This window comes from Rhinatrema bivittatum, chromosome 4 (genome assembly GCF_901001135.1).
Source record: "Rhinatrema bivittatum chromosome 4, aRhiBiv1.1, whole genome shotgun sequence".
NCBI classification, from domain to species: domain Eukaryota; kingdom Metazoa; phylum Chordata; class Amphibia; order Gymnophiona; family Rhinatrematidae; genus Rhinatrema; species Rhinatrema bivittatum.
Window position 1 is genome coordinate 79,292,130 of NC_042618.1, and position 27,481 is coordinate 79,319,610.

General features: G+C 41.2%; 1 protein-coding gene across 1 annotated transcript in view; it reads left to right on the forward strand.

Moving 5' to 3' along the window:
- MDGA2 (MAM domain containing glycosylphosphatidylinositol anchor 2) overlaps nucleotides 1-27,481 on the forward strand; it is a 1,648,575-nt gene that overhangs the window by 827,002 nt on the left and 794,092 nt on the right. Inside the window, exon 5 of the mRNA XM_029598388.1 lies at nucleotides 10,126-10,258. Within this exon, the coding sequence (XP_029454248.1) occupies nucleotides 10,126-10,258 (133 nt within the window). The remainder of the gene's footprint in view (nucleotides 1-10,125; nucleotides 10,259-27,481) is intronic.

The following is a 27,481-nucleotide window of genomic DNA, read 5'->3' on the forward strand; positions in this document are numbered from 1 at the left end:
AGTAGTGAGGCCACATCCTTAAGCATAATGAGTTACTTGCTAACTTTATGGAGTGCCTCCTAGTGCTTCTATTATCTGAGAAAATAAATATCCGATTTACATTAAATTTTTCAAGTCCTTTCATGATTTTGTAGACCTCTATCATATCTCACCTGTTGTCTCTTCTCCAAACTGAACAGCCCCAACTTCCTTAGGGGATCGCAGGCCTGTGCAATCGGCGCAAGGAACCCACCGGGGTAAGGCCTAGATTTAAAAACACTTACCCCAGCTGGTACTCCCGGCCGACCACGCAGCTCCCTCCGCCTCGTCGAGCCTCCTCCGACTGGCAGCTGAGCTCCGCCCGTTGTCCTCCCGACTAATAGGAGTTTGGCTTCTTCAGACAGCCAATCAGGCTGTCCCGACCGGCCCATAAAAACTGCTCCAACCGGCGCCGCCTTCTCTTCGCCCAGACGACCCGACCAGACCCAGAGGGGATCGCAGGCCTGCGCAATCGGCGCAAGGAACCCACCGGGGTAAGGCCTAGATTTAAAAACACTTACCCCAGCGGGTCCTCCCGGCCGACCACGCGGCTCCTTCCGCCTCGTCGAGCCTCCTCCGACCGGCAGCTGAGCTCCGCCCGTTGTCCTCCCGACTAATAGGAGTTCGGCTTCTTCAGACAGCCAATCAGGCTGTCCTGACCGGCCCACTAAAACTGCTCCAACCGGCGCCGCGTGCCGAGCGTCGCGCGCCGAAGGTGCGCGACAAAGGGGCCTGCCCCTTTGTGTGCACCTTTTTCAGATTCATACTAGCATACAGAGTTTCAGATTGCACTCAGAGATCAAGCAACTTCAGACATCGAAATCTCTACACTCTGCATGCAGGCAATCTTAAACAACTACCACGCAAACAACTCAAACCACTCAAATCACATCAAACAACTACCACTCAAAACCAAACATCCAAGCAACCTCAAACAACGACTACGCTGCACTCTGACTTCAAGCAACCTCAGGCAACATACTCCCAACGCTCAACTTGCAAGCAACACCATCTTTAAGCGCAGCCACACCGCACTTCACCCTCCTTTAACTTCACACTCTACAGAATTTGTATCTCATTTGGACCAACACTTTAATCATGACAAACCCCCACATTCCAGTTCTTAAATACTCAAACTTCACCTCCAATATAAGGATAAATAGGAATGTCAATTCATATTACAAAACCCTCATTCCTATAATGACGTCTCCATTCACTCAAATTATAGGTTTAATGACGTTCTCTATCCTGCTACTGAACACACAATCACTTTTAAAAAAGATTAATCTCCTAGACGACATACTCAACGATGAGTCACCTGACATATGCGCTATCACGGAGACCTGGATCAAAAGCACTGATGTTGCCGTAATAAATCAACTGCCATCAGATGTATATGACTTGTTCTGTATCTCGAGACCTAAAAAGAAAGGAGGGGGACTTCTCCTAGCAGCTAAAAAGAAGTTCAACCTCTCCCTACAACACACCTCCCCCCCCCCCTCATAAGATTGAAATTGGTCTATTTAAATCCAAATGCCTGCAAATTTGCTTAATTTATGCTCCTCCTGGTATACTGGAAAAGAATCCATCAACACTGACGGAATACATTACAAAGCACATTGACATCAATATACCAGCCATCATACTTGGAGATCTTAACCTTCATTTTGACCGGTCTCCTCTCACACCTGCATGTGATGCCACCCTCGCAACCCTTAATGCAATCGGCTTTAAACAAATTGTCTCAGGCCCAACACACAAGGCTGGCCATACACTGGATGTCATCTTTACCAACTATCTCATACAACCTGACCACCCCCAATGCACACCTATACCATGGTCAGACTACTACCGAGTAGACACGCATTGCTCCATTAACTACAACCCCCAAGCAACACAATTAAAAAAAAGAACCATTGAATTCAGAAAAAAATGCCAAATAGACGATATTATCGAAGCTATAACAGACGATCTCCATAAATTAGACCTCTCTGATGCTAATACTGCATGTACCTCTTGGCATCAACTCACCAGCAGCATATCTAATCGACTCTGTCCACTATTAACGAAAGAAATCAGCACTGATAAAAAAGATAAAAAACCATGGTACAACACGGATCTTAAAATTATGAAACGTGAACTCCGTAATCTGGAAAAGAGATGGCGTAGAAACCAAGATCAAACAAATCTACAGAAATTCAAATCCCTACTCCATAAGTATCATAAAACAACAGATGAAGCCAAGAAAAACTACTACACAGCAAAAATTCATCAGTACCAGTTCAACCCGCATGCTTTATTCCAATATATTTCTAACATTATTACCACACCATCAAACAGCAAACCAGAAAATGATGATAAAAACAAATGTGAGAAGCTAGCTACATATTTTTATGACAAGGTTTCTAACATTATGGCGCGCTTTACCTCACACTCTCCACCGGTATACCATCCACCCACAAGCACCATGATCACCTCACCCTCACTCACTAATTTTGAAAACATGACTGCTTCAGAAATTGAAGGAATTCTAAAAAAGATAAAACCTGCATTGCACCCTACGGATATCATGCCTACAAAAACGCTTCTCTCCATCCCCACTAGGATTGCACCTCCCATCTCCAACATCATCAACAAATCTATATCGACTGGTGTTTTTCCTACGCAACTCAAGTATGCAATTATAAAACCGACTCTCAAAAAACCAGACCTGGATCCATCTGAACCGGCCAACTACCATCCTGTCTTGAACCTCCCATTATTGTCAAAAATCATAGAAAAAGTAATCAACAAACAACTCACTGACTATCTAGACGATAACCAATTACTATTCCAGTCACAATATGGTTTCCGCTAGAACCATAGTACTGAAACGCTGCTAGTATCCCTATCAGACTCTATTCTAAAAACACTAGATACTGGTCATTCATACATTCTTGCCCTTCTTGATATATCGTCGGCTTTTGACACAGTCAATCATAATATCCTTCTAGCCCTCCTCTCTCAAATTGGCGTCACTGGCACTGCATTATACTGGATCCAATCTTTCTTGAAAGACAGGACATACAGTGTCAAGTTGGGATCCCAAATCTCTAAACCAAGAAATCTGCTACAAGGTGTACCTCAAGGCTCTTCGCTATCATCAACACTGTTTAACATTTACTTAGCGCCTCTCTGTCGACTCCTAGGAAAACTGAATCTCCGTCACCATATATGCTGATGATGTACAGATTCTTATCCCAATTAACGATTCACTCTCTAATGCTCTGAAAACCTGGGAATTAGCCCTTGCTGAAATAAAAAAGCTTCTCACAGAAAACTTCCTAGCTATAAACACTTCCAAAACAGAACTCATCATCATCACGCCACACAATAACATTTCTTCCAACACATCCCATCTTTCAACATCTGTCCTTCCCCAACTACAGCAAGTCCGCAGTCTTGGCGTCATAATTGACAACCATTTTACATTAAAGAAATTCATATCGACCACTATAAAAAATGGTTTCTTCAAACTTCACACGCTAAAAAGAATTAAACCCTTGCTTCATCCACAAGATTTCCGGACGGTACTACAAGCTACCATACTTCCAAAAATTGACTACTGCAATGCATTACTCTTAGGTCTCCCTAAAAACTCAATTCAACCTTTACAGATGTTACAGAATGCAGCAGCTCGACTAATCACCAATACCCGCCACCATGATCACATTACACCAGCTCTAATGTTCTTACATTGGCTGCCTGTAGCATCTAGAATTACCTTCAAAGTTCTCTCTCTGATTCATAAGTCGGTCTATAACCAAGAGATGCAATGGTTCTCAGAGCAGTTTGCTTTCCGTACCTCTAAGAGACCAATAAGAAATAGCCATCAAGCTAAATTTGCAGCTGCGTCTATTAAACATATCAAACACGTATCCACAAGAGACCGCGCTTTCTCCATAGTGGGAATCAACCTATGGAACAAGATGCCCACTGACCTGCGTCTGGAACCCTGCCATAAGAAATTCAAACAAGGCCTCAAAACGTGGTTATTTGAACTAGCATTCACATAATGATACCCAATTAAACTGAAATAGCCATTCATTCTTCAACCCCCTTCTCCTGGTCCCTCCTTTCCACTATCCCCCCATATTTTCTTCCCCTCCCATTTGCCCGCTCAACCCCCTATTATGACATTTTAACTGATTGTATATAATAGATTTTTCCCCTGTTCAATTTAGAAATTGTAACCACTCTCAGCTCTATTATTGTATTATATGCTCTATAATTTAGCGTTGGTTCATAAATATTTTTAGTTAACTCAATTTCAATTTTGTAGGTTAAACTATAATGGATGGTCCACGGTCTGTACAGCCTGTTTTTCCGTCTATTCTGTTTTTTGTAATTAATTGTAATTAATATTTATTAATAATGTCAATTGTAAAGCCTGTTGCTAAGTTATTGTTAAATGTAAACCGCGGTGATGTATATCTTTACGTACTGCGGTATATAAAAATCTCTAAATAAATAAATAAATAAATAAATAAATAGGGCAGCCGTTCCATGCCACTTATCATTTTGGTCGCCCTTTTCTGCACTTTCTCCAGTGCAACTATATCTTTTTTGAGATGCGGCGACCAGAATTGCACATGGTATTCAAGATGTGGTCTCACAATGGGGCGATACAGAGGCATTATGACATCTATCATTTTATTTACCATTCCCTTCTTAATAATTCCTAACATTCTGTTTGCTTTTTTTGATTGCCACAGCACACTGAGCTGATGATTTCATTGTATTATCCACTATGATGCCAAGATCTCTTTCCTGGGTGATAGCTCCTAAGATAGAACTTAACATTGTGTAACTACAGCAAGGGTTATTTTTCCCTATATGCATCACTTTGCACTTGTCCACATTACATTTCATCCGCCATTTAGAAGCCCAATCTTCCAGTCTCACAAGGTCCTCCTGTAATTTATCACAATCTGCTTGAGCTTTAACTACTCTGCATAATTTGTGTTATCTGCAAATTTGATCACCTCGCTCATCGTACCCCTATGCAGATCATTTATAAATATATTAAAAAGCACCAGACAAGTACAGATCCCTGAGGCAGTCCATTTTTACCTTTTTCCACCATGAAAAGACCTTTTAATTCTACTCTGTTTCCTGTCTTTTAAACAGCTTGCAATCCACAAAAGGACATCACCTCCTATTCCATGACATTTTACTTTTCTTAGAAGCCTCTCATGCGGGACTTTGAATGCTTTCTGAAAATCCAAATATACCACATCTACCCGTTTACCTTTGTCCACATGTTTATTCACCCTTTCAAAAAAAAAAATTGTAGGAGATTTGTGAGGCAAGACATCTTTTGGGTAAATTCATGCTGGCTGTGTCCCATTAAACCATGTCCATCTAAATATTTTGGGATTTTATTCTTTATAACAGTTTCCACAATTTTTCCTGGCACTGAAGTCAGGCTCACTGGTCTACACTTTCCCAGATCACCCCTGGAGCCCTTTTTAACTATTGGGGTTACATTGGCCATCTTCCAGTATTCAGGTACAATGGATGATTGTAATGATAGGTTACAAATTAATTTAAATAAGTTTGAAATCTCATTTTTATTTTTAGTTCTTTAAGAACCCTGGGGTGATTGACATCTGATCCAGGTGATTTACTACTCTTCAGTTTGTCAGTCTGGCCTACCAAATCTTCCAGGTTCAGCATGATTTGGTTCAGTTCATCTGAATCATCACCCTTGAAAACCATCTCCAGAATGGGTATCTCCTCAACGTCCTCTTCAGTAAACACTGAAGCAAAGAAATAGTTTAATCTTTCCGCAATGGCCTTATCTTCCCTAAATGCCCCTTTAACCCCTTGATCATCTAACAGTCCAGCTGACTCCCTGCAAGTGGTGTAGAATGTAAGATTTAATCAGTTGATGTAACTCTTTATCCCCATCTCCTACACTCAATGCTATACTTGGATGTCAGTTCTCCAGGTGGAAAGGAGTATCATCCACTTCATGTGTGGTGACATGAAGCCTTTATGTATAGACTTGTAAATAGCCTGTTACAGTTTTTAAAGCTTTAATTTCCAATGCCTTCTGCTCTATGTATATTCCTCCTTGTTTCCCCTCCCTGTTGATTGTAATTTCAGCCTTCTAGTTACAATGTGAACCAGTATGATGTATGCTTACTAATGCCGGTATATAAAAGTTTCAAATAAATAAATAAATGTGTGACTTATGGATCAGCCAGAACACTCCACACACCTGCCTCTGCCTGATGGCACGCTGGCGGCAGATGTCTGAGACAGGGACAGTCAGCAGCTCTGCCAGGAGTAGAGGTGGGCTATGCTGCCCAGCATGTCAAGGACCAGATGTGATGTGGGACTGGAATGCTGGGAATGGGAACCCTGTTACCCACTACAGGCATGAGAAAAGGCACAGTGAAAGGGAGGTCAATAAGACCTGCCTTCCCCCTCCCCCAATCCTTTTCCCCTATTGATACTGTTAGGAATCTACATCAAGGCTACTACAGACCACATTCAGAGTTCCTTCTGATGTCTTCTCACTGTTCATGATGCTCTGGCCTTCTCACAATGCCTTTGGGTGTTCTTGCCTCCATGGTACATTGCATAAATGATTACTCAGGTATACCAACCACTGTTGATGCTGTTTTGCCTGTCTCACAGCGCTATGGTTTGTTTATGCCATATTGATGCTGCTTTGACCTTTTTCCATGCCTGTGCTATTCATGCCTCTGTTTGGGTCATGGGGTATGTTTGCGACTGTTGGTGCCTGTTTCCCCTCTTATGGAGACCTGTGGTCTTCATGCAACTTTTCTTGGGGCCTTTTTTGTGTCTTGGGTATTTGTGCCACTGTTGGTGCTGCTTTGCTCCTCTTTTGGTGCCTTCCACTGTTCATGCCACTGGTGGTTCTCTTTGCCCTTCATATAACCTTCGGGTGTTCTTGCCACTGATATTTGTGACCTCCAACTCTTTTTTGGTGTCAGGCGGTATTCTTTCTCTGTTTGTGCTGTTTCTCCTCTTGTAATGCCTTGGGATGTTGATGTCACTATTTAGACTGCTATGCTCCATTGGGATGTTCATGCCACTCCTGCTGCTACTTTGCCCCAATCTTGGTGTCTGGTATTGTTCTGTACTCTGCTTTTGATGTCTGCCTGCAAATTTCACTAAACTGAAATAGGAAATTCCAATTTCAAAGCCCAAAATAGGATGCATTGCTTCCCCCATTGACAGTAATGGAAAATAAATGACTGAATGACACAAATGAATAGTTTTTTTTACAAATCAAATATTTTTTCTCTGCGTATCCCTATCTATCTTGCACTTTTTCCTTTTGATGGTAAAATATTTGCACATATTACTAACATCTTGATTCACTAAGAGTTTTCTTTCAACGAAAAGACTTTCATGAATCAGGCCATAAATGTGCAGTCTTACTTTGTATCATGTGACCTCTTTACCTTTTCAGATTTATCTGTTGATGTTTTCGTATTTTACTCTGTTATTACTATAGTTATGCACTGTTGCTGAAATTTCCTGCACGACATTATAATCTTCTGTAGGCCCTGTTAAAATAAACTGACTTATTAAATATACACTGTTCAGATCCGTGCTGAGCAAGCTGCATAACTACTGTCTAATAATAGATTTTTCTAAGAACAGCAGTTTTGAAAGGAAAACAGCATGTTTCTAGTTGTATTAGATTTTAAATGTTCTTTTAGTTCACTGTACCTCAGGATATGTTACCTGGAGTGTCTTATAGTTGATATTGCATAAAAGTCATTGCTGAAACATAACTTTTCAAACTATTTGAAAACGGATGCAAAAAAATGCTCAAGCATTAGATATGTTGTCCTTGGAAAAATGGATAACAATTAGGGCTGACAAAGCTCATAAAGAAAGCTCATAAACATCACTAAACTCAGACATGGGAGGTAGTGGACAAGATCAAAAAAAAAAAGGTCAAAAAGTATAACTGTGTCAACCTAAAAAATAAACTGAAAAATATATAATAAACAAGCACTCCAAAAGAGTTCAACAGAAAGAAGAAAAAAGGACACTACAACTGTGTATGTTGATATATGTTGGCACTATTCAAATTAGGACTTATGCACACAAATTTGCTTTGAAAACTCTCCATAAAGCCTGCATGTATCACTATGTGGGAGTTATTAAATTCCCCTCCTTGAGGGCAATTTTCAAAAGAATGTGCTCAAATAATTGAGCAATTATTCAGACAAATTCCTGGGGTTCACTACTGCCCTCCCTTCAGAGGCCCACAATATACAAATGTGTAACCTTTCTGATGGTTGAACCCGGATAACAGTTCAAGGCCACATCTCAAATTTATATTTTAAGTGGGATACTGCATTATGTCATAAGGTTTCCTTGATGGAGGGAGGGGGAGTTTATTTTCAAGGTCCTTCGCATTTCTTAGGTCAAGTCCCAATTTTATGATTCATAGACAGCAGTGATAATCTCAGCATAGATAAGCACTAAAGTCACAACTCAATGAAACACTTGAGAGGTTTGGTGGCTTTCAACATTAGTCTTTACTGATAAGATGAAATTGATGAAATAAAGTCTTTACAGCTGATTTATTCACTTTAGTTGGTACCAGGACTTTTTAGTAAGTTTGTGACTTCTTTCAATCTTCCTTAATTCAGATGTTAAAGCCAATTTATATAATTCTTTATGTTAATGGCATTTCATAGTCTCTCTCTTGTTCAAAATGTTAAAACAATTTAATTTACTTAAGTTGATATAGTTTATTCCTCTCATTGGATATAGGGAAGGAAATGGCTTCCCTCCCCATGCCGATGAAATATCAACTGATGAAATGTATATTACACAGTTTATTTATCTCCTTCTTCCTCCTTGTAGTTTTCTCCTCTAAACTCCTTAGCTTTCTCACCATTTTTGATGGACACAAGGTCTTTTCCTGTTCAGTATCATGGTGATACCTGTAGCTCCTCGTCTCCCTATCTTGTTATTGATGTTCATGAGCTCAGTTGGGGTCCACTCCAACTCCTTTCTCAACTCTCTCCTTCTTCCTTTCTTTATAATGGCTGAAAGTCATCCTTTCCTTGGATCTTGATGATCTCAATTCCATTTTATGAAAAGCTAACCTCTCCCAGTTAATATTAGAGTAGCAATTAAATTAGCTTAATTGAGCTCCAAGTTGCTGGGCATGCCAAACTTAAATTAATTTAAAGAGTGAAAGGTGGACTGGGAGGGTGGGGGAAAAAAACTGCAGAAATTGCTTTTAAGGCCTCACACGACAGGGTGAGGGGTCCGGTTCTACTGGGGGGCGTGCAGGCTGAAGAACCAGAAGGGTCTGGATGACCTCGAGATAGACTGGGAATGTCTGTTGCATGAGCATGTTTTTAAATCTACTTACCTGTGTATGTTAAAGCCAACAAAGTCCTAAGGAAGACATATGAAGTACTTTTGCTTGAGTAATGGCTTAAAATTAGATTCACCCTTGCTCACTGTAGGCATATTTTAATTGTGCATGTACACTGCGTGCTTGATTTAAAATTCTAGTGTGCATGGGCGCTCGCATGCTTGTTTTAAAGTTACCGTTCCTGTGAGCAATTTCCCTCACTTACTTGTTTCCACGGTGTACTTTTCCCCGTAGATAAAGGGGAAGGGCAATAATAAGCACAAGTTTACTCTTTTAAATCACATTAATTATTGACACTATAATGTCTTCTCAGGAATTGTCATGTGTATTATAGGCTCCCATATTTCTCTGCTCCTGTGACTTGCCTGTTCAAAAGAAATATGGTATACGAGTATAGAAATGAAGGGTCAACAAACACGTTGTTGGTGCTACCTTTTCATTGGCTGCTATAACCTAATACGTTTCACATCCTTGACATATGATTTTCATTATGAAATATAACATTACCTTGGCATTTTTTTAATCAGTAGTTTTTGTTTCCGTTATATCTTCCTTTGACTCTTCTCTAACAGATAGTGAAACTGAACTGTGACACCATGTGTTTCTGCAAGTTACTCTGTTTGACAATGTGCTGTGAGAGTTATGCTCTTTTTTTTTTATTTCTTCTTCTTTTTGAGCAGGGTGAAACAAAGATCTTGAAATTAAAGAACCTTCGACCTCAGGACTACGCAAATTATAGCTGCATCGCTTCTGTTCGAAACGTGTGCAACATTCCTGACAAGATGGTATCATTTAGACTTTCCAACAGAACAGGTATTGAACTCTTTGCATTTCATGTATGGGATTTGGTATTCATGGAGAATCTTCAAATCAATACAACATATCATATATGCTTAGCTATAAAAGCCCATAGTCACAGTTTAATAGGATCTGTGTACATGTTTGGAAAACCAATGCACCAAAATATGTTTTGCGTGTTTGTATTGTACGTTTATGTATTCAGACTATTTCTTTGTCTTAATGTAAAATTTTAAAGCATAAAAATCACAATAACAGGTGGTATACTAAATGATTTCATGGAAAACAGTGTCCAGTTCTCAATTTTTATGATAATACTGTTTTGAACCTCTATAGTTAACATCTTGCAAAACATAACCTCCTGATTACATTGTAAACACGTCGTTAATTTTATTTTACTTTGTTCCAAGGTAAAATAGGATAATTACTAATTTTAGGTAAAAAAAAAAAATCATTAGCTAGCATGTGTCAAATATAAGAGAAATTTTAATCCGTTTTATTTGGTCATATTAAACTAAAATGATTTTGGTGGACAAGCCCACTGATTTAAAGGCAGTGTTGTTCGCTGCCATGGAAGAATATTGTGCTTTACATCCTTGGGGTAGCTGGGGCTAGAGACGATGTAGAGGTAGTATGTATGATCCCTGGGGGAAAGACGAAAAGGTGGGCTTCCCAGTCAGCATGCAATAGCAACAATTACTGAATGGCTAGGTTTGTTATGTGTTATTACAATGACTAGGCTATAAGGGACAAGGTTAATAACGTGGTGGAGGTAGGGGAAGAGCCCTAGGTAAAAGTGAATTCATGCTTTTTGTTTTGTTCCAGTATGGTTGGTTTCAGTTGAGCAGGAAAGTCAAGGAGCAGAACAAATACATTGATCAAAAAAAGTTATTAAACTGGAAAGCCAAATTAAGACAAATTCCTTTTTTTCAACTGAGTCATGAAAATACAGGGAGATAAAGTCAAAGAGTGAATAGCAGAGATGAGCTGAATTCATGACCTAGGACTTCTTCTGAATCACTCTCCAGTGCTTAAATACAGTAGGTAAATCCTTTGCCCCATAAGGAAGTTAAATATTAGAAATACTATACCTTTTAAACAAACATTGGAAACTGCAGGGTCACATCACATTGCATTAGGGTATTATCACGCACATTAGAGCCCTAATGCTGCACCAGGAGGTGACCCTTGGCCTAGTGCAGGATTTTTAGGCTCCCTGGTCGGATCCAGAGAGCTCCTGCCACCAGGAGGCGGAGCACAAGAGAAGACAGAGGCTAGCTGGAGCTTCTCTGCTAGCAACCCTAGGTACCCCAAGGTTGAGCCCTTGGGTACCCGGGCCGCCTGGTCTTAGGTGGGCATTGCAGGATCTCCTTGATAGGAAGTTCAGGGGTGTGCCCACACAATCAAGGGTGTGCGGTCGATACTTAGGCTGGAAGTCCTGGGTGCCTGAGAAGGCCAGAAGAGAGTCTCTGAATGTATAGCAATGATCAAGGCCAGATTCAAGGAAGCGTGGTCAGCCATGCAAGGGTCAGAGCCAGTAATCAGTCCGTGGATAGTCAGGCAAAGCAGAGGTCAGTTACCAGTAATCAGTCCGTGGATAGTCAGCCAAAACAGTGGTCAAGTTCCAGGAGGCAGTCAGACGTGGACAAGTTCAGGCAGAGGTCAGTTCCAGGCAGCATGTAGACGTGGACGGTAATCAGGCAGTAGGTCAGAGGCAGGCAGCGATCAACATAGTCAAGGGAAGCCAAGGTCAGTACTGAGAAGACAGTCCGAAAGGTACTACCTGGGGAGATGAGGAGACAGAAGGATGCTGGAACGAGACTAGAACACAGACTGGAACGCAGAGCCAAACTAGAAATCAGAAGGATCGACCCAATTGCCAAGGCAAGGAAGTCAGGGCAGGAGCTTCCTGATATAGGTGGTTCAATCAGGGCGCGCCACGGAGCTGGGACCTACCCCTGGTACTATGAGGTGCTGGGCAGTCCGTGCATGCGCGTCTAGGGGCAAGGCTGACGCCACGGAGGACGCCGAACACCGCCGTTAGAGCTGGCTGGAGGATGAAGGCCCGGTGACCGCCTCTGCGGGACGCCGAGGCCTAGCTGTGCTTGCCACCATTGCAGGGGAGGTTGACCCGGGACTCCCGGAGGAGCTGGAGAGGTGAGCAGTCCCATGCACGGGCCAAGCGAGGACGGGACACGCAACACCTAATGCACACGATGAATACAATATCACAAAATGCGTACGCAAATTAAAAAATTAGTGTTTGAGTGGGAGGAGTTTGGACAGGGTAAATGAAAATGAGGGTGTGCTAGTGCAGCTTGCTATACAGTAACACACATTATCGCGGGATTTAAAGCAGGAAGTAACTACACCTATTTTTTTGGCAGTATTTATTATGGGCAATATCACAGATCGTGGCTATTATCGCAGCAATTATCACGTGTGATAAAAAGAGGAATTGTAAGGGAAACACCTAGCAGGCCTTCCTGGCCCAATAAAACATCTATTCTTACCTGGTCTACCTTCCTAAAGCTATAATGTTTATGGCAAGTTTATTGTTGTGGGATATTGGATGCATCTGCAGGCTTGCCGCAGACAACAAGCGGAGCAACAACCTCAAGAACAGTCAAGGCCAATTCCAAGCCCTCCTAATGAAGTTCTTGCACCACAGGCAGAGCCACGGGTCCCACAGGGTTGGGGCCCAGACAAGCACCTGAGATACAGGGAGCCTATCTTCCCTTTACAAAATCCTTGCTGGGTATGCCAGAGGCCTATGATTTGCAGGTATCGCCTCAGCTCTCGGGAATTATATGAAGAAATCCGAGGGGATATCGATCCCATCACGTAAAGGTCTCACACTGTGCCTGGCCTCACCAAACTGTTGGCCACCCTGCATTTCATGGCATGTGGATCCTTCTAAATGACAGTAGGGGTTGTGGGGGGGGAATGTCCCAAACCACTTTTTCACCCACTGTCTGGAAATTATCAGTATTCCAAGTGAGTGAATGATACCTTCTCTGGAGATGCTATGATGTTACAAACACACCTCTAAAATGATTCTAAGGGGACAAAATGCCTACCTCAAAAGTGCTCAGAACAGTAATTTACATTATTTCTCCTAAATTTGGAGTCCCCCAAATTCAGTCTTCAAGAGCCTAAAAATGATCTGGGTTTCAGGATTTCTACAAAGAATGTTTGAGATAGATTTGCGTACAACAGTAGCAGTACTAGCAAATGTACCTCATGCACATTCACTGTGAAAATCCCGAAAAGCAGATAGGTTTGTGGCCCTCAAGAACCAGATTTGGCAACCACTATTCTAAATGGTAAACAACATACAAAGAAAATGCTGAAATAAAAGATGCATACATTGTTGAATTGCTGCTTAGCTGCACTGCTACACAATTGACTTCAACTAGGAAAATATAGGAGCAATGAATATTAGAGAAGCAGAAAGGAACTGAGAAAACAGCCAGAGGAAACCATTATTAATATTATCATTTTTAAAGCACAAACCAGATGTATGCAGTTGCATTCAGAGACATCAAAGGACAGTTCCTTCTCCTTGGTGCTTACAATCTAGTCAAGATAAGACATGCAACAAAAAATAAATAGATAAGAGCCTTTGATCTAAAATAGCAAGGCCATAACAATTAAAGAAGATATTATGGGTGGGATCAAACTGAGGATAATGAGTATCATGAAATATGATGCTGGGATCTGTAAATATTTAAAGGAGAACTCTGGATATGTATATTGTTGTTAATCAGCCTTTTCTTATTTGATTTAAAGCGATATTGAATGTACCTCATTTCTTTGGAAGATATTGAGAAATGGACTCCCAGTCTACAGCCCAGATTGATGAATCTGTTACATGAGCAGGAAGTATTAAGGTTCATTTAATGAACACATTGGCGATATTAAGTCAGTGTTATTTGCCTCTGGACCTCCAGGGCTGCAAACCGATCAGGTTTTCAGCATATTCTTAATGAGTATGTATGCGATACATTTGCATGCATACTACCTCAATTGCATGCAAATCTATCTCATACATATTCATTATGGATATCTTGAAAATCTGATACAAACTTATATCTATGGAAAAAAACTTGGTAAACATGGCCCTTCGATTGTAAGCCCTCTGGGGACAGGGAATACCTACAATACCTGAATGTAATCTGCTTTGAAGTGGCTGACTATTCATGAAGGAGGAAATATAAATGTACCCATTAGCAGCCCTCAAGGACTGGAAGTGAATACCATTGCATGAAGTTCTGAGGCCATGATTGTCAGAAAATGTCAAGTGGGTTATATGTAGTTAGATGCAATGTTCATTATTAGGAACAACCAGGGGTAAACCATAGCAAACTCCAGCTCACTGAGTAGCTCTTCTGGGCTATGGTATTATTCTGCTGCTTACTGACTGCTGATCAATAATTGTATGCTATAAAATGTTGCCATAATCTATCACACTTTAAAGATAAATTATAAGTTATTTCTGTTTTCAGGAGAGCCTATGTAGGTAGATGTTGCTAGTCTCTCAAAACAAGGTTTTTCTAATCTTATGCATTTGTTTTGAGCAATTAAGATTATTTCCATCTGGTAGTTGCCTACCCAATTTACATTTTTACCTTACAGCATAGGATAAATAGACATAAAATGTTTGCGTGTATGCATTTATGTAAATAATTAATAGCACTGATTTGCAGTGTAAATCCCTTTTCAAGTGAAATACCGTGGCATAAAAAACATCCAAGTGAAATTCATGGTGGTTTGCTCATATGTTACCTTTGACACCGTCCTGGTATAACTATAAGTTGTGCTGTCAAAATTTGCAGAAACAGAGAAAACAAAATAGACTAGTGAAGTGCCTAAATGTGGCACCTATGATACTTTTGATTTGGTGTTTTATATAGCTTTCGACATATGGAATCTGTAACTTAGCTTTGAGACTTGTTCCGTTATTGCTACTAATACATTATCAAAGGGATTTCTATGGGTAAAGCGATGTTTACCTTCAGGAAAATCTCTTTCGAAATTTACCTCCCTCTATACATGGGAAAAGAGGTGGTACTGAGGGTAGGACCAGGGTGATCCTACTATGGAAATACATTCAGGGATTTCATCTTGAAATCCCTGTGCCTTCTTTACATCGAGTACTTTGCATCTGCAATGCATGCAGGGTAAAAGCTTTCCTATATCTCACTATAGGATTGTCAAAGGGCAACTCCAGAGTGTTTCCCTTTGAAAATCAGCCCACAGGCACATGGGTACAAAGTACTTGTGGGCCTGCAAATACTGCAAGGATGCAAAAAAAATTACCATTCGCAAGATTGTTTTGTTTTTTTCAACACAATTTTATCATAAACTATCTGTTGCAGAACTGTGTGATGCTCACATGCCCAGGAAAGAGTACCACATTATCTGCCCTCAGTTTGATGTTCTGCTTCTACTTTCAGGGGTAGATTTTCAAAGGGGTACGCTCGTAAGATACGCGCGTACCCCCCGAAAACCTACCCCAAACCCTCCCTGCGCGCACTGAGCCTATTTTGCATAGGCTCGGCGGCGCGCGCAAGCCCCGGGATGCGCGTGTCGGGGGGGCGTACCGGGAACGATGCAGCGTTTTGGGGGTGTGTCCGGAATGACGCGGTGTTTTGGGGGCGTGTCCGGGGGCGTGGTTACGGCCCGGGGGTGTTCTGGGGGCGTGACAGCGGCCCTTGGACCAGCCCCCGGACCGGAACATGGAGCGTGGCAGCCGGCGGGATAGAGGTAGGGGGGAGGTTTAGATAGGGCCGGGGGGGGTGGGTTAGGTAGGGGAAGGGAGGGAACGGAGGCAGGCTGTGCGGCTTGGCGCGCGCAGGCTGCCGGTTTTGGGCAGCCTTGCGCGCGCCGACCCTGGATTTTAATGGATACGCGCGGCTACGCGCGTATCTATTGAAATCCCGCGTACTCTTGTTCGTGCCTGGTGCGTGAACAAAAGTACGCGTGTGCGCAGATTTATAAAATCTGCCTCTTTATGTTTACATAATTTTGATGCTATATTTACATATAGTTGGGGGGGTGATGATGAAATATATAAATCTAAAATTCTGCACAAATATTTCTGCAACAAAACATAAAATATTTCTATAGGGCTGATTCACTCAAAATTGAAACAGAGAAATTCCAGCAGAAAACTTTTGATTTCTTTGGATAGAAGAAGTACTCTAATTCATTATTAAAATGTTTCAGCTCAGAGACTGCATATGATGGAAAAAAGCATACAAACACCCTATATGCAGAGGTATAAGGTGACTGACCAAGTTGGTGGTGCACCACTCTTGACTGGATTCTGCCCCAACTCTCACCCCTGAAAAAAGTTCCAGGGCTGAAACCACTCCGGCTCTCAATTACACATTTCATGAGGGCATAGAAAAAAGTGCATAGAACATAACATAAGATATGCCATACTGGGTCAGACCAAGGGTCCCTCAAGCCCACCATTATGTTTCCTACAATGGTCAATCCAAGTCACAAATACCTGGCACGTACCCAAATATTAAATAGATCTCAAGCTACTATTCCTTATTGATTAATAGCAGTTTATGGATTTTTCCTGTAGGAACCTATCCTAACCTTGTTTAAACCCAGTTACACTAACTGCTATAAACATATCCTCTAGCAATGAATTCTAGAGCTTAACTATGCTCTGAGTGAAAAAGAATTTTCTTTGATTTGTTTTAAATGAGCTACTTGCTAACTTCATGGAGTGCCCCTAGTCCTGTTATTTGAAAGAGTAAATAACTGACTTACATTAACCTGTTCAAGTCCTTTCATGATTTTCTAGACTTCTGTCATATACCCCCTCAGTTGTCTCTTCTCCAAACTGAACAGCCCTATCTTCTTTAGCCTTTCCTCATAGGGGAGCTGTTCCATGCCCTTATTATTTTGGTTGCCCTTCCCTGCACTTTCTCCAGTGCAATTATATCTTTTTTGAGATGTGGTGACCAGAATTGCTCACAGTATTCAAGGTGCGGTCTCACCATGGAGCGATACAGAGGCATTATGATATCCTCCATTTTATTTGCCATTTCCTTCCTAATAATTCCTAACATTTCTTTTGCTTTTTTGATCACCTCAGTACACTGAGCCAACAATTTCAATGTATTATCCACTATGATGCCTAACTCTCTTTCCTGTGTGGTAACTCCTAAGATAGAACCTAACATTATGTAAATATAGCAAGGGTTATTTTTCCTTTTATGCATCACTTTGCTCTTTTCCACGTTAAATTTCATCTGCCATTTGGAAGCCCAATCTTCCAGTCTCACAAGTTCCTTCTGCAATTTATTACAATCTGCTTGTGATTTTGTGTCATCCAAAAGTGTGATCAACTCTTGTTGTATCCCTTTCCAGATCATTTATAAATATATTAAAAAGCACCGGTCCAATTACAGATCCCTGTTTACCTTTTTCCACTGTGAAAACTGACCATTTAATCCTACTCTCTGTTTCCTTCTTTTAACCAGTTTGCAATTGCCTCCTATCCCAAGACTTTTTCATTTTTTTTAGAAGCCTCTCGTGATAGACTTTGAATGCCTTCTGAAAATCCAAATATACCACATGTTTATTCATCCCTTCAAAAAATGTAGGACATTTGTGAGGCAAGACTTCCCTTGGGTAAATCCATGCATCCTGTGACCCATTAAACCATGACTATCTAAATGTTTTATGAGGGAACCACATCAGCCATAGCATTTCCTCTTCCTGCCTGTGTGGACCCTTGCTACACTACTTCTACTTCCGTCCCGCAAGGGCAGGAAGGAGGAAATATGGCTGGCGAAGGGCCAGAATGGAACCAGCAGTGGTCGGTGGGGTACGGCACACCATTTTTCTCAGTTGGTGGTGCTTGTGCACCTCTGAGCACTGTAGACTGTACACATCTGCCTGTATGAGGAACTTATATCAATGCCTGCCTACTGGCATGTTATATTATCATTATTTTTTTATTATTATTATTATTATTAATAATTCTTCTTTTGCCACCTTTTTTGATAAAATTAAAGTGGCTTCCAAGGTAAAATATATGAAATCAATAAAAAAGAAATATATTACATATATCAAATCAATAACAAACATTTTACATGCAATAAAATATAAGAATAAAACATTCTGGTCCAGTATGTTATGAGCTTCATTAAATTATGCATGACCTTCATTATACAGTTGCTCTTGTGGTGTTGCTATCTGGCATTTGGCAAAGTAAGAACACTAAGCATGCTGTGAAAATAATATTAGCTCAAACAAAGGGCAAGAAGTCAGAACACCCACACTTCAATCACACGTCCTCATTTGAATGGTTTCAAAAACAGTTACATTTCCTATTACTATGGAAACCAATGAGGCAAAAGGTTTAATTTTAAAAAAAGTATAGAAATCTGTATTGTATAGTAGAAAAAAAGACATTGATATTTAAAGAAAGCTGTAGAGAATGTACACAGAACATAGAAAAGAAAAACATGCACATAGAAGTCAGAAGAAGAAAACCTGTTTCATCCCTATTGAATACTTCACCTTGCTCCTATGAGCAGCAATGTTTATCATAGGTGATGAAGGTTGGATGGAATAGTTTGATTCAAACTTAAATCAGGTGGACTTCTCCATTGGATTTTGTCAGGAATGGTGCAATTGATTCATGAAAATTAAATGATCTGTTTACATCCATGATGAATATTGTATAGTTCTCTTTGTAGACTTCCAAGGAATTGACAAAAAAAAAGCAGTAAACTTCTTTTAAAGAACATAAGAATTGCCATATTGGGTCAGACCAAGGATCCACTGTCCAACAGTTTTGGCAAGATCCAATACAGTAAATAGATCCCATGCTGCTATCATGCAGTGATAAGTAGTGACTATTTCTTAAATCTTCTTGTTTAATAACAGTTCATAGACTTATCCAGCAACTTGTCCAAACATTTTTTAAACCTAGCTATAATGCCTTAACCACATCCTCTGGCAATGAATTCCAGATCTTAATTATGCACTGAGTAATGAGAATGTGTTAGTTACTAACTTCATGGGGTGTCCTCTATTCTTTGTAATTTTTAAAGAGTAAACAGTCAATTTACATTTACCTGTTTCTATTCCACTCCTGATTTTATAGACCTCTATCATATCCCCCTTAGCCGTCTCTTCTCCAAACTGAATAGACCCAGCCTCTTTAGTCTTTCCTTATAGGGGAGTCATTCCATCCCATTTATCATTTTGGTCTCCTTTTTCTGTACCTTTTCCTATGCAACATCTTTTTTTTTATTTTTTTTTTTTATGCAGTGACCAGAACTGCACACAGTACTCTAGCTGTAGCATCAACATGGAGAGATAAAGAGGCATTATGACATTCTCCATTTTTAACTCATGGCATTTCTAATTATTCCTATCCTAACATTCTGATGGTTTTTTTGACTCCGCTACACACTGTACCAAGGATTTCAAAGCATTGTCCACTATGATACCCAGATACTTTTCCTGGGTGGTAACTCCTAATATATTACCTAATATGGTGTTTACAGTGTGGATAATTTTTTGACATGTGAGCATTTTGAACTTGTTCACATTAAATTTCATCTGACATTTGAATGCCCTGTCTTCCAGTCTCTCAGATCCTCCTGTGATTGCTTTGATCATCTCAGCGTGGCCTGTTAGATGTCCTATCGATCTGGCAAGCTCACCTTGTTGAGACTAGAGAATGCGCTTTTTCAATTTCAGCACTAGTAGTCTGCAACTCCTTGCCTGAAGACATGTGTCTTATAGCCTGAACCAAGACCTTTAAGGCTGTTTTAAACACATTGGGGTAGATTTTAAAAGCCCTGCGCGCGTAAATCCTGCTGGATTTACGTGCGCAGGGTACTGGCGCGCCTATTTTGCATAGGCCGCCGGCACGCACAAAGCCCCAGGATGCGTGTAAGTCCCGAGACTTCGTAAAAGGAGCGGGAGGGGCGTGTCTGGGGCGTGTTGGCAGGCCGTGGGTGTGTCTGGGGCATGTCCATGGTCAGGGGGCAGTCCGGGGGCATGGCGATAGGTCGGGGGCGGGCCAGGAGGGTGGTCCCAAGCCCCCCAGCACTGCGGCCTGTGCCGGGGGATGCCGAGGTGGCATGCGCAAGTTATGCCTGCCTCAAGCAGGCATAACTTGCACAACAAAGGTAGGGGGGGATTTAGGTAGGGCTGGGGGGTGGGTTAGATAGGGGAAGGGAGGGGAAGGTGGGGGGATGCGGAAGGAAAGTTCCCCCCGAGTCTGCTCTAATTTCGGAGCGGCCTTGGAGGGAACGGAGGCAGGCTGTGCGGTTCGGCGCGCGCAGGCTGCTGATTTTGTGCTGCCTTGCGCGCGCCGGATTTTATAAGATACGCGCGGCTATGTGCGTATCTTATAAAATCTGGCGTACTTTTGTTTGCGCCGGTTGTGCAAACAAAAGTACGCGCGCGTGTACTTTTTTAAGATCTACCTCAGCTCTTCCAGCAAGCATTTGATTGTTATGTGGGACAGATTCATGTGTTTTATTTATTTTATTATGAATTATTCATTAATGAAGTTATACCGTTTGTTTTATATTGGGGGTTTTTTTTGTTTAATTGTTTAAATACATGGATATTGTTTATAAATATTTTACTTGTATGTCATCTCAGACTTCAGTATTGGTGACTAATAAGTGCTTTATAAACATAATCTGCTTGTGATTAACATTTTGTAATAATGTTGTGACTTCTGCAAATATGTTTATCTCACTTGTTGGTCCATTTTCCAGATCATTTATTGATATATAAAAAAATACTTATCCCAGTACAGATCCCTGAGTCTAAGAACATAAGAAATTGCCATGCTGGGTCAGACCAAGGGTCCATCAAGCCCAGCATCCTATTTCCAACAGAGGCCAAACCAGGCCACAAGAACCTGGCAATTACCCATACACTAAGAAGATCCCATGCTACTGATGCAATTAATAGCAGTGGCTATTCCCTAAGTAAACTTGATTAATAGTCGTTAATGCACTTCTCCTCCAAGAACTTATCTAAACCTTTTTGAACCCAGCTACACTACCTGCACTAACCACATCCTCTGGCAACAAATTCCAGAGCTTTATTGTGCATTGAGTGAAAAAGAATTTTCTCCGATTATTTTTAAATGTGCTACTTGCTAACTTCATGGAATACCCCCTAATCCTTCTACTCGTTCAAGACCTCTCATGATCTTAAAGACCTCTATCATATCCCCCCTCAGCCATCTCTTCCCCAAGCTGAACAGCCCTAACCTCTTCAGCCTTTCCTCATAGGGGAGCTGTTCCATCCCCTTTATCATTTTGGTTGCCCTTCTCTGTATTCTCTCCAACTATTTATTTTTTGAGATGCGGCAACCAGAATTGTACACAGTATTCAAGGTGTGGTCTCACCATAGAACGATATAGAGACATTATGACATTTTCCGTTTTATTAACCATTCCCTTCCTAATAATTCCTAAAATTCTATTTGCTTTTTTGACTGCTGCAGCACACTAAGCTGACAATTTTAAAGTATTATCCATTATGATGCCTAGATCTTTTTCCTGGGTGGCAGCTCCTAATATGGTTTACCCTTCTCCATTGAGAAAACTGACCATTTAGTCCTACTTTCTGTTTCTATCTTTTAACCAGTTTTTAATCCACAATAAGACATTGCCTCATATCCTGTGACTTTCATTTTCTCTGGAGGGACTTTGTCAAATGCCTTCTAAAAATCCAAATACATTACATGCATTGGCTCACTATTATCCACATGTTTATTAAGTCCTTCAAAAATAAATGTAGCAGATTGATGAGGGAAAATTTCCCTTGTGTAAATCCATGTAGGCTGTGTCCCATTAAACTACGTCTTTCTATATGTTCTGTGATGTTTCCATGATTTTTCCTATCACTGAAGTCACTCACTGGTCTACAGTTATCCACATCACCTCTGAAACCCCTTTTTAAAGATCTGGGTTACGTTGGTCACACTCCAATATTAAGGCACAAGGCACATATTCCAATGATAGGTTACAAATTACAGATATTCTTTTTTTATTTTTAAGCTCTTTCAGAATTCTGGGATGTATGCCATCTGGTCCAGGCAATTTTCTAATCTTTAGTTTGTCAATGTGCCTTATTACATCTTCCAGCTTCATCATGATTTGTTTCAATTCTTCTGAATCACCATTGAATACATCTTCTGGCATGGGTATCTTCCCATCATCTGCAGTAAACACTGAAGCAAATAATTTATTCAGTTTTTCTTCAGTGACTTTAACTCTTTGATCATTTAGCAGTCCAACTGAATCCCTCACAGGCTTTCTGCTTTGAATATATTTTTAAAAGTTTGTATTATAAGTTTTTGTCTGTAAGGCCAGTTTCTTTTCAAAATTTCCTTTAGCTCGCCTTATCAATGTTTTACATCTAACTTGCCAATGCTTATGCTTTTTTCTGTTTTCATCAGATGGATCATTTTCCCAGTTTTTGAAAGAAGTTATTTTGGTTCACATAGCCTCTTTCCCCTTACCTTTTAACCATACCTCTAGTCATTTGGCATTCCATTTTTTTTTAATGCATAGAATACATCTGGACTGGATTTCCAAGATGGTATTTTTAAACAATGATCATCCCTAAAGTAAGCTGCCCTTCTTATTTTTTTTCTATTTTCCTCATTTAATCAAAGTCTTCCTTCTGAAAATGTAATGCTAGAGCCATAGATTTACTTAATGTTCTCTCTCCAGTCATTAAGTCAAATTTGATCGCACTATGATTACAGTTCCTGAGTGGCCCCACCAAAATCCTGCATTCTGGTAAGAATTAGGACTAAAATGGTTCCCACTCTTGTCAGTTCCTGGAATAACTGTTCCATGAAGCAGCCATTTATTTAATCTAGAAACTACCTCCCTAGAATGTCCTGATGTTACATTTACCTTGACAATGCTTATGTTTTATCCTATTTTCTTCAGATGGATCCTTCTTCCAATTTTTGAAGGATGTTTTTTTGGCTAAAATAGCCTCTTTCACCTCACCTTTTAACCATGACGGTAATAGTTTTGCCTTCCTTCCACCTTTCTTAATGTGTGGAATACATATGGACTGCACGTCTAGGATTGTATTTTTAAACAATGTCCAAGCCTGTTGAACACTTTTAACCTTTGCAGCTGCACCTTTCAGTTTTTTTCTAACTATTTTCCTCATTTTATCAAAGTTTCCCTTTTTAAAATTTAATGTTAGAGCTGCAGATTTACTTATTGTCCCCCTTCCAGTTATTAGTTTAAATGTGATCATGTTATGATCATTGTTGCCAAGTGGCCCCACCACCGTTACTTCTCTCACCAAATCATGCGTCCACTAAGAATTAAATCTAAAATAGCTAAAATAGCTCCCTCTCTTATAACTCCCAGTTGATCTTATAACCCCCAATTGATTTCCCGATCTCTCCTTACTTATTTATTTATTTATTTAGCACTTTTATATACCGATTTTCCAGTAACAGAATTACTAATCAATTCGGTTTACATTCTAAACAATAACAATGACAAGTTGATGTCTCACAAAGAACAGGTAGTTAGAACTTTCATTTTTTTCATTTCCTATCCCCTTTCTCTCACCTCCTAGCTTTACCTTTTCTCCTCCATCCCTTCTCACATTACCACCCATCTAATCCCTTCTCACTCCCAGTCAATCTTCTGTCATTCTCCCTCTCTTACCATCTTCATACAATTCCTTTGCAATTAATCCAGCCCTCAAACTCTCCTATATCTGTTCCTTTCCTTCAAACATCCCCCTCCTTCAAAAATCCCCCTGGCTAATGTCAGCAGCATTCTTTTCCTTTGGCCCCCGTGCCAAAGGTAGATGACAGCTAGTGCGAGAAGGTAGACTGATGAGAGGGCAATATTTTTATCTCTTGGGTAGGTTCAGTGGTGGGTGAGGAGAGATGAGCAGTGGCAAATTTAATCAATCCTGCACCCTGAGCCTTCCCCTCCCCTCCTCTCATGGAAGGTCCAAAGATCAATGGTGATCTGCAAGGTTATTTTAATTGTTTTAAATATTTTATTGTCTTTTTTTTTTTTTTTGTAATTGTAATTCACTTAGAATGATTTAATTACTATAGATAGATTAAGAATTTTAAAATGAACATCATCACAGTCTCCTAGCCAATACAAGCTCACAGGCCCTTCACCAGCCCCAGTCCCTCCTTATGCAGGGTTTCCTGTTACCATAGAAATTCATGTGAAGGCAGAATCACTGTAAAGCCAGTGAGAGTGTGCTGGCTCACTGGCCTCATGCTGACTTCCACATTAATGCTGCTGCTGGAGCCTGAAGAACAGTTATTTGAGGCACTAATGACCCTAGCTAAAAAGTTTTTATGAGCCCTTTTGTTCCCGACCTACAGTTTAGGTAACCACGCATTAGGCTTTTGCTTCAGGCTCTGAGGTTAGTGTTAAAAGTATATTGCCACACCTTTCGTAACAACGAGCTACATTTAAAAAAAAAATTTCGGTCCATTTCCTTCCCACTCATTCTCTTTCCCACTCTCTCCCACCTCTATTCTCCCTCCTTCCCTCTCCCCTCCCCCCTCTAGTCTCCCTCCCTCTCCTCCCCCATCTCCCTCCCTCTCTCCTCCCTCCCCTCCCTCTCTCCTCCCTCCCTTCACTCTCTCCTTCCTCCCCTCACTCTCCCCTCACTCTCTCCTCCCTCCCCCCCTCACCTCACCTCACTCTCTCCTCCCTTACTCTCTCCTCCCTTTCCCCATCCCCTCACCTCCCTCTCTCTTCCCTCCCCTCAGTCACTCCCCCTCTCTCAATCCCCTCCCTTTTCAGCTCATCCACAATTGACAGATGGAAGATCTCGGGGGGGTCCCTCCCTCCCTCGCACGTGCCGCCGCCGCCGCCACTGCTCCTCGCCGTCACTGCTCCTCGCCGATACTGCTCCTCGCCACCACCGCCGCTCCTGGTCCTCCCAGCGCCATTTATTTTTCAGGCACCCTTCGCTCTGACCGACGTGCTCGCCCGCGCATGTGTGGTAGAGCTGCTCTCTACCGCACATTTGCGGGCCTTTGGTCAGAGCCCATTTATAAGGTAGATGTTAGCATACACATTTCTCTGTTTCATACTGTTCCTTCACCATATCGATTATAGCCCTTGATTTAACTATCTATGATGTAACTATTGCTGGTTATTGTTTCATGAAGGCTTAATATTTGTTTGTAGTAATTTTTTCTCCTTTCTTACCCAGAGAATGACATTACTACATGGCGAGGAACCAAGTTAGGAGCAGAAGCTCCTCATACCTTGAGAAAGTAGACACTTTCCCATTGAAGATGAATAAGAACATTACAATTTTCTGTTCTCCAGGGACGTGCTGGATGATGTCATCCAGTGGAGCCAGGTGCAGGAAATTTACTCTAAAGCTTCTAGAAGCTTTTGGCATGCTTGATTGAGTATATACAGCAGGAACCATGTTATTGCAGCATGCACAGCCACCTTAACCTTCATTTTTCTGCGGAGCCCCATGATTTAGGTTTATAGCTCTCTGAGAAAAAGTTTCCTTAACTTCATTATTTTCTGATAGTAGCCTCTCAGTTCTTCCTCTCCTACAGGGTCATTTTCCAACTCGCGTTATGGCGTTTTCGCATGTGTTAAGGCATTTTCACATGCAAAAAATGCCTCAACACATGCAAAAAGCATCATAATGCATGGTGCGATGCTAATTTTTAAAATTGGGGGATTGGGGCGGAGTCCAGGGTGGGAAATTTTTAACAGTGGGCTGCCTTGGCAAAGTGCGAAGCCATAGCATGATATCGCACAGTTTTCACGTGGAAAATAACGACACCTTTTTCATTAGCGTTAAGCTGTGCGATGTCATGCAATATGTCCATAATGCAAATTGTGATTTTTTTGCAAGTTCCATTTTGGGCATTTTTAAGATGGGGGGGGTGTGTGGAGAGAGAGCAAGCCTCTGGCGATGACACTACAGTAAGCAGCTATTTATGCTACTGTAGAAGGCCCATGTTACCGAGGTAGAGAGACCATTAACTTCCTAGAGCTTCGAGCCATATGTTATGCCCTTTATGCCTTCAAACACTGCCTCTCACACAAAACTGTGTGGATACAGACAGACAACATAGTGGCAATGTGGTACTCAAACAAGTAGGGATGCACAGGCTCTTATCAGCTCTGCCAGGAAGCTGTGCAGATCTGGGCCTGGGCCCTTGCACACTCCATGCATCTCCGGGCCACTTATCTAACAGGCATACCGAAAGAACTAGCAGACCATCGCAATTGATGTCTCCATCCCCATTAGTGATCTCTGAATCCATGTGTAGCAAGCAATTTCTTCTAGCGCTGAGGTCAACCAACCATCGACCTCTTTGCGTCCGAATTGAACCACAAAGTGGACAGATTCTGCTCCCTATACAGGCAACGAAACACGTTAGCCATGGACACCTTTGCTCGCCCCTGGAACAAAGGCCTTCTATATATGTCTCCTCCGATACCACTCATAGCCAAAAAACTTTCGTGAAGCTTCAGCAGGACAAGGGTTTAATGATTCTCATACCCCCATTCTGACCTCGACAAGTATGCTTCCCCATACTTCTTGACCTATCAATCCAGGAACCAATTCGCCTGTCCACAGCTCAATCTCATAACACACAATCACAGCAATTTATACCATTCAAACCTTCAAATTTTTTCACTAATGTTTTTCAGGTACTTGTAGCTTCACAAAAACATTCCACATGTAATACCATTTGAAATGGACAGGATTTACCAAATGGTATACACAAAAACGTATTGGCCCCTTTTTCCTGCCTCTCTCCATCTCTATTAGGCTATATAGGGTACTTTTGGATTCTGGTCTCCAGACATCCTCTGCACAGGTACACCTCAGTGCCATTTCAGCTTACCACCAGGGAGTAGGGCTTGCCCTGATAACGACTCAACCCCTTATGAGTTGGCTTATGATCGGCTTTCTACAACTTAAGCCTCCTCTACATTCATCGGTTACGGAATGGGACCTAAATATAGTGCTCACTGCTCACAAGGCTCATGCGTTCCCCGTTTGAACCTTTGCATTTCTATGACATTAAAAATTCTAACATGGAAAAATTGTTTTCCTCGTAGCCATTACATCTGCTCAAAGGGTCAGTGAGTTACAAGCCCTTGTTGTATACTCACCCTACACTAGGTTCCTCTGTGACTGAGTGGTCCTCCGTACTCACCC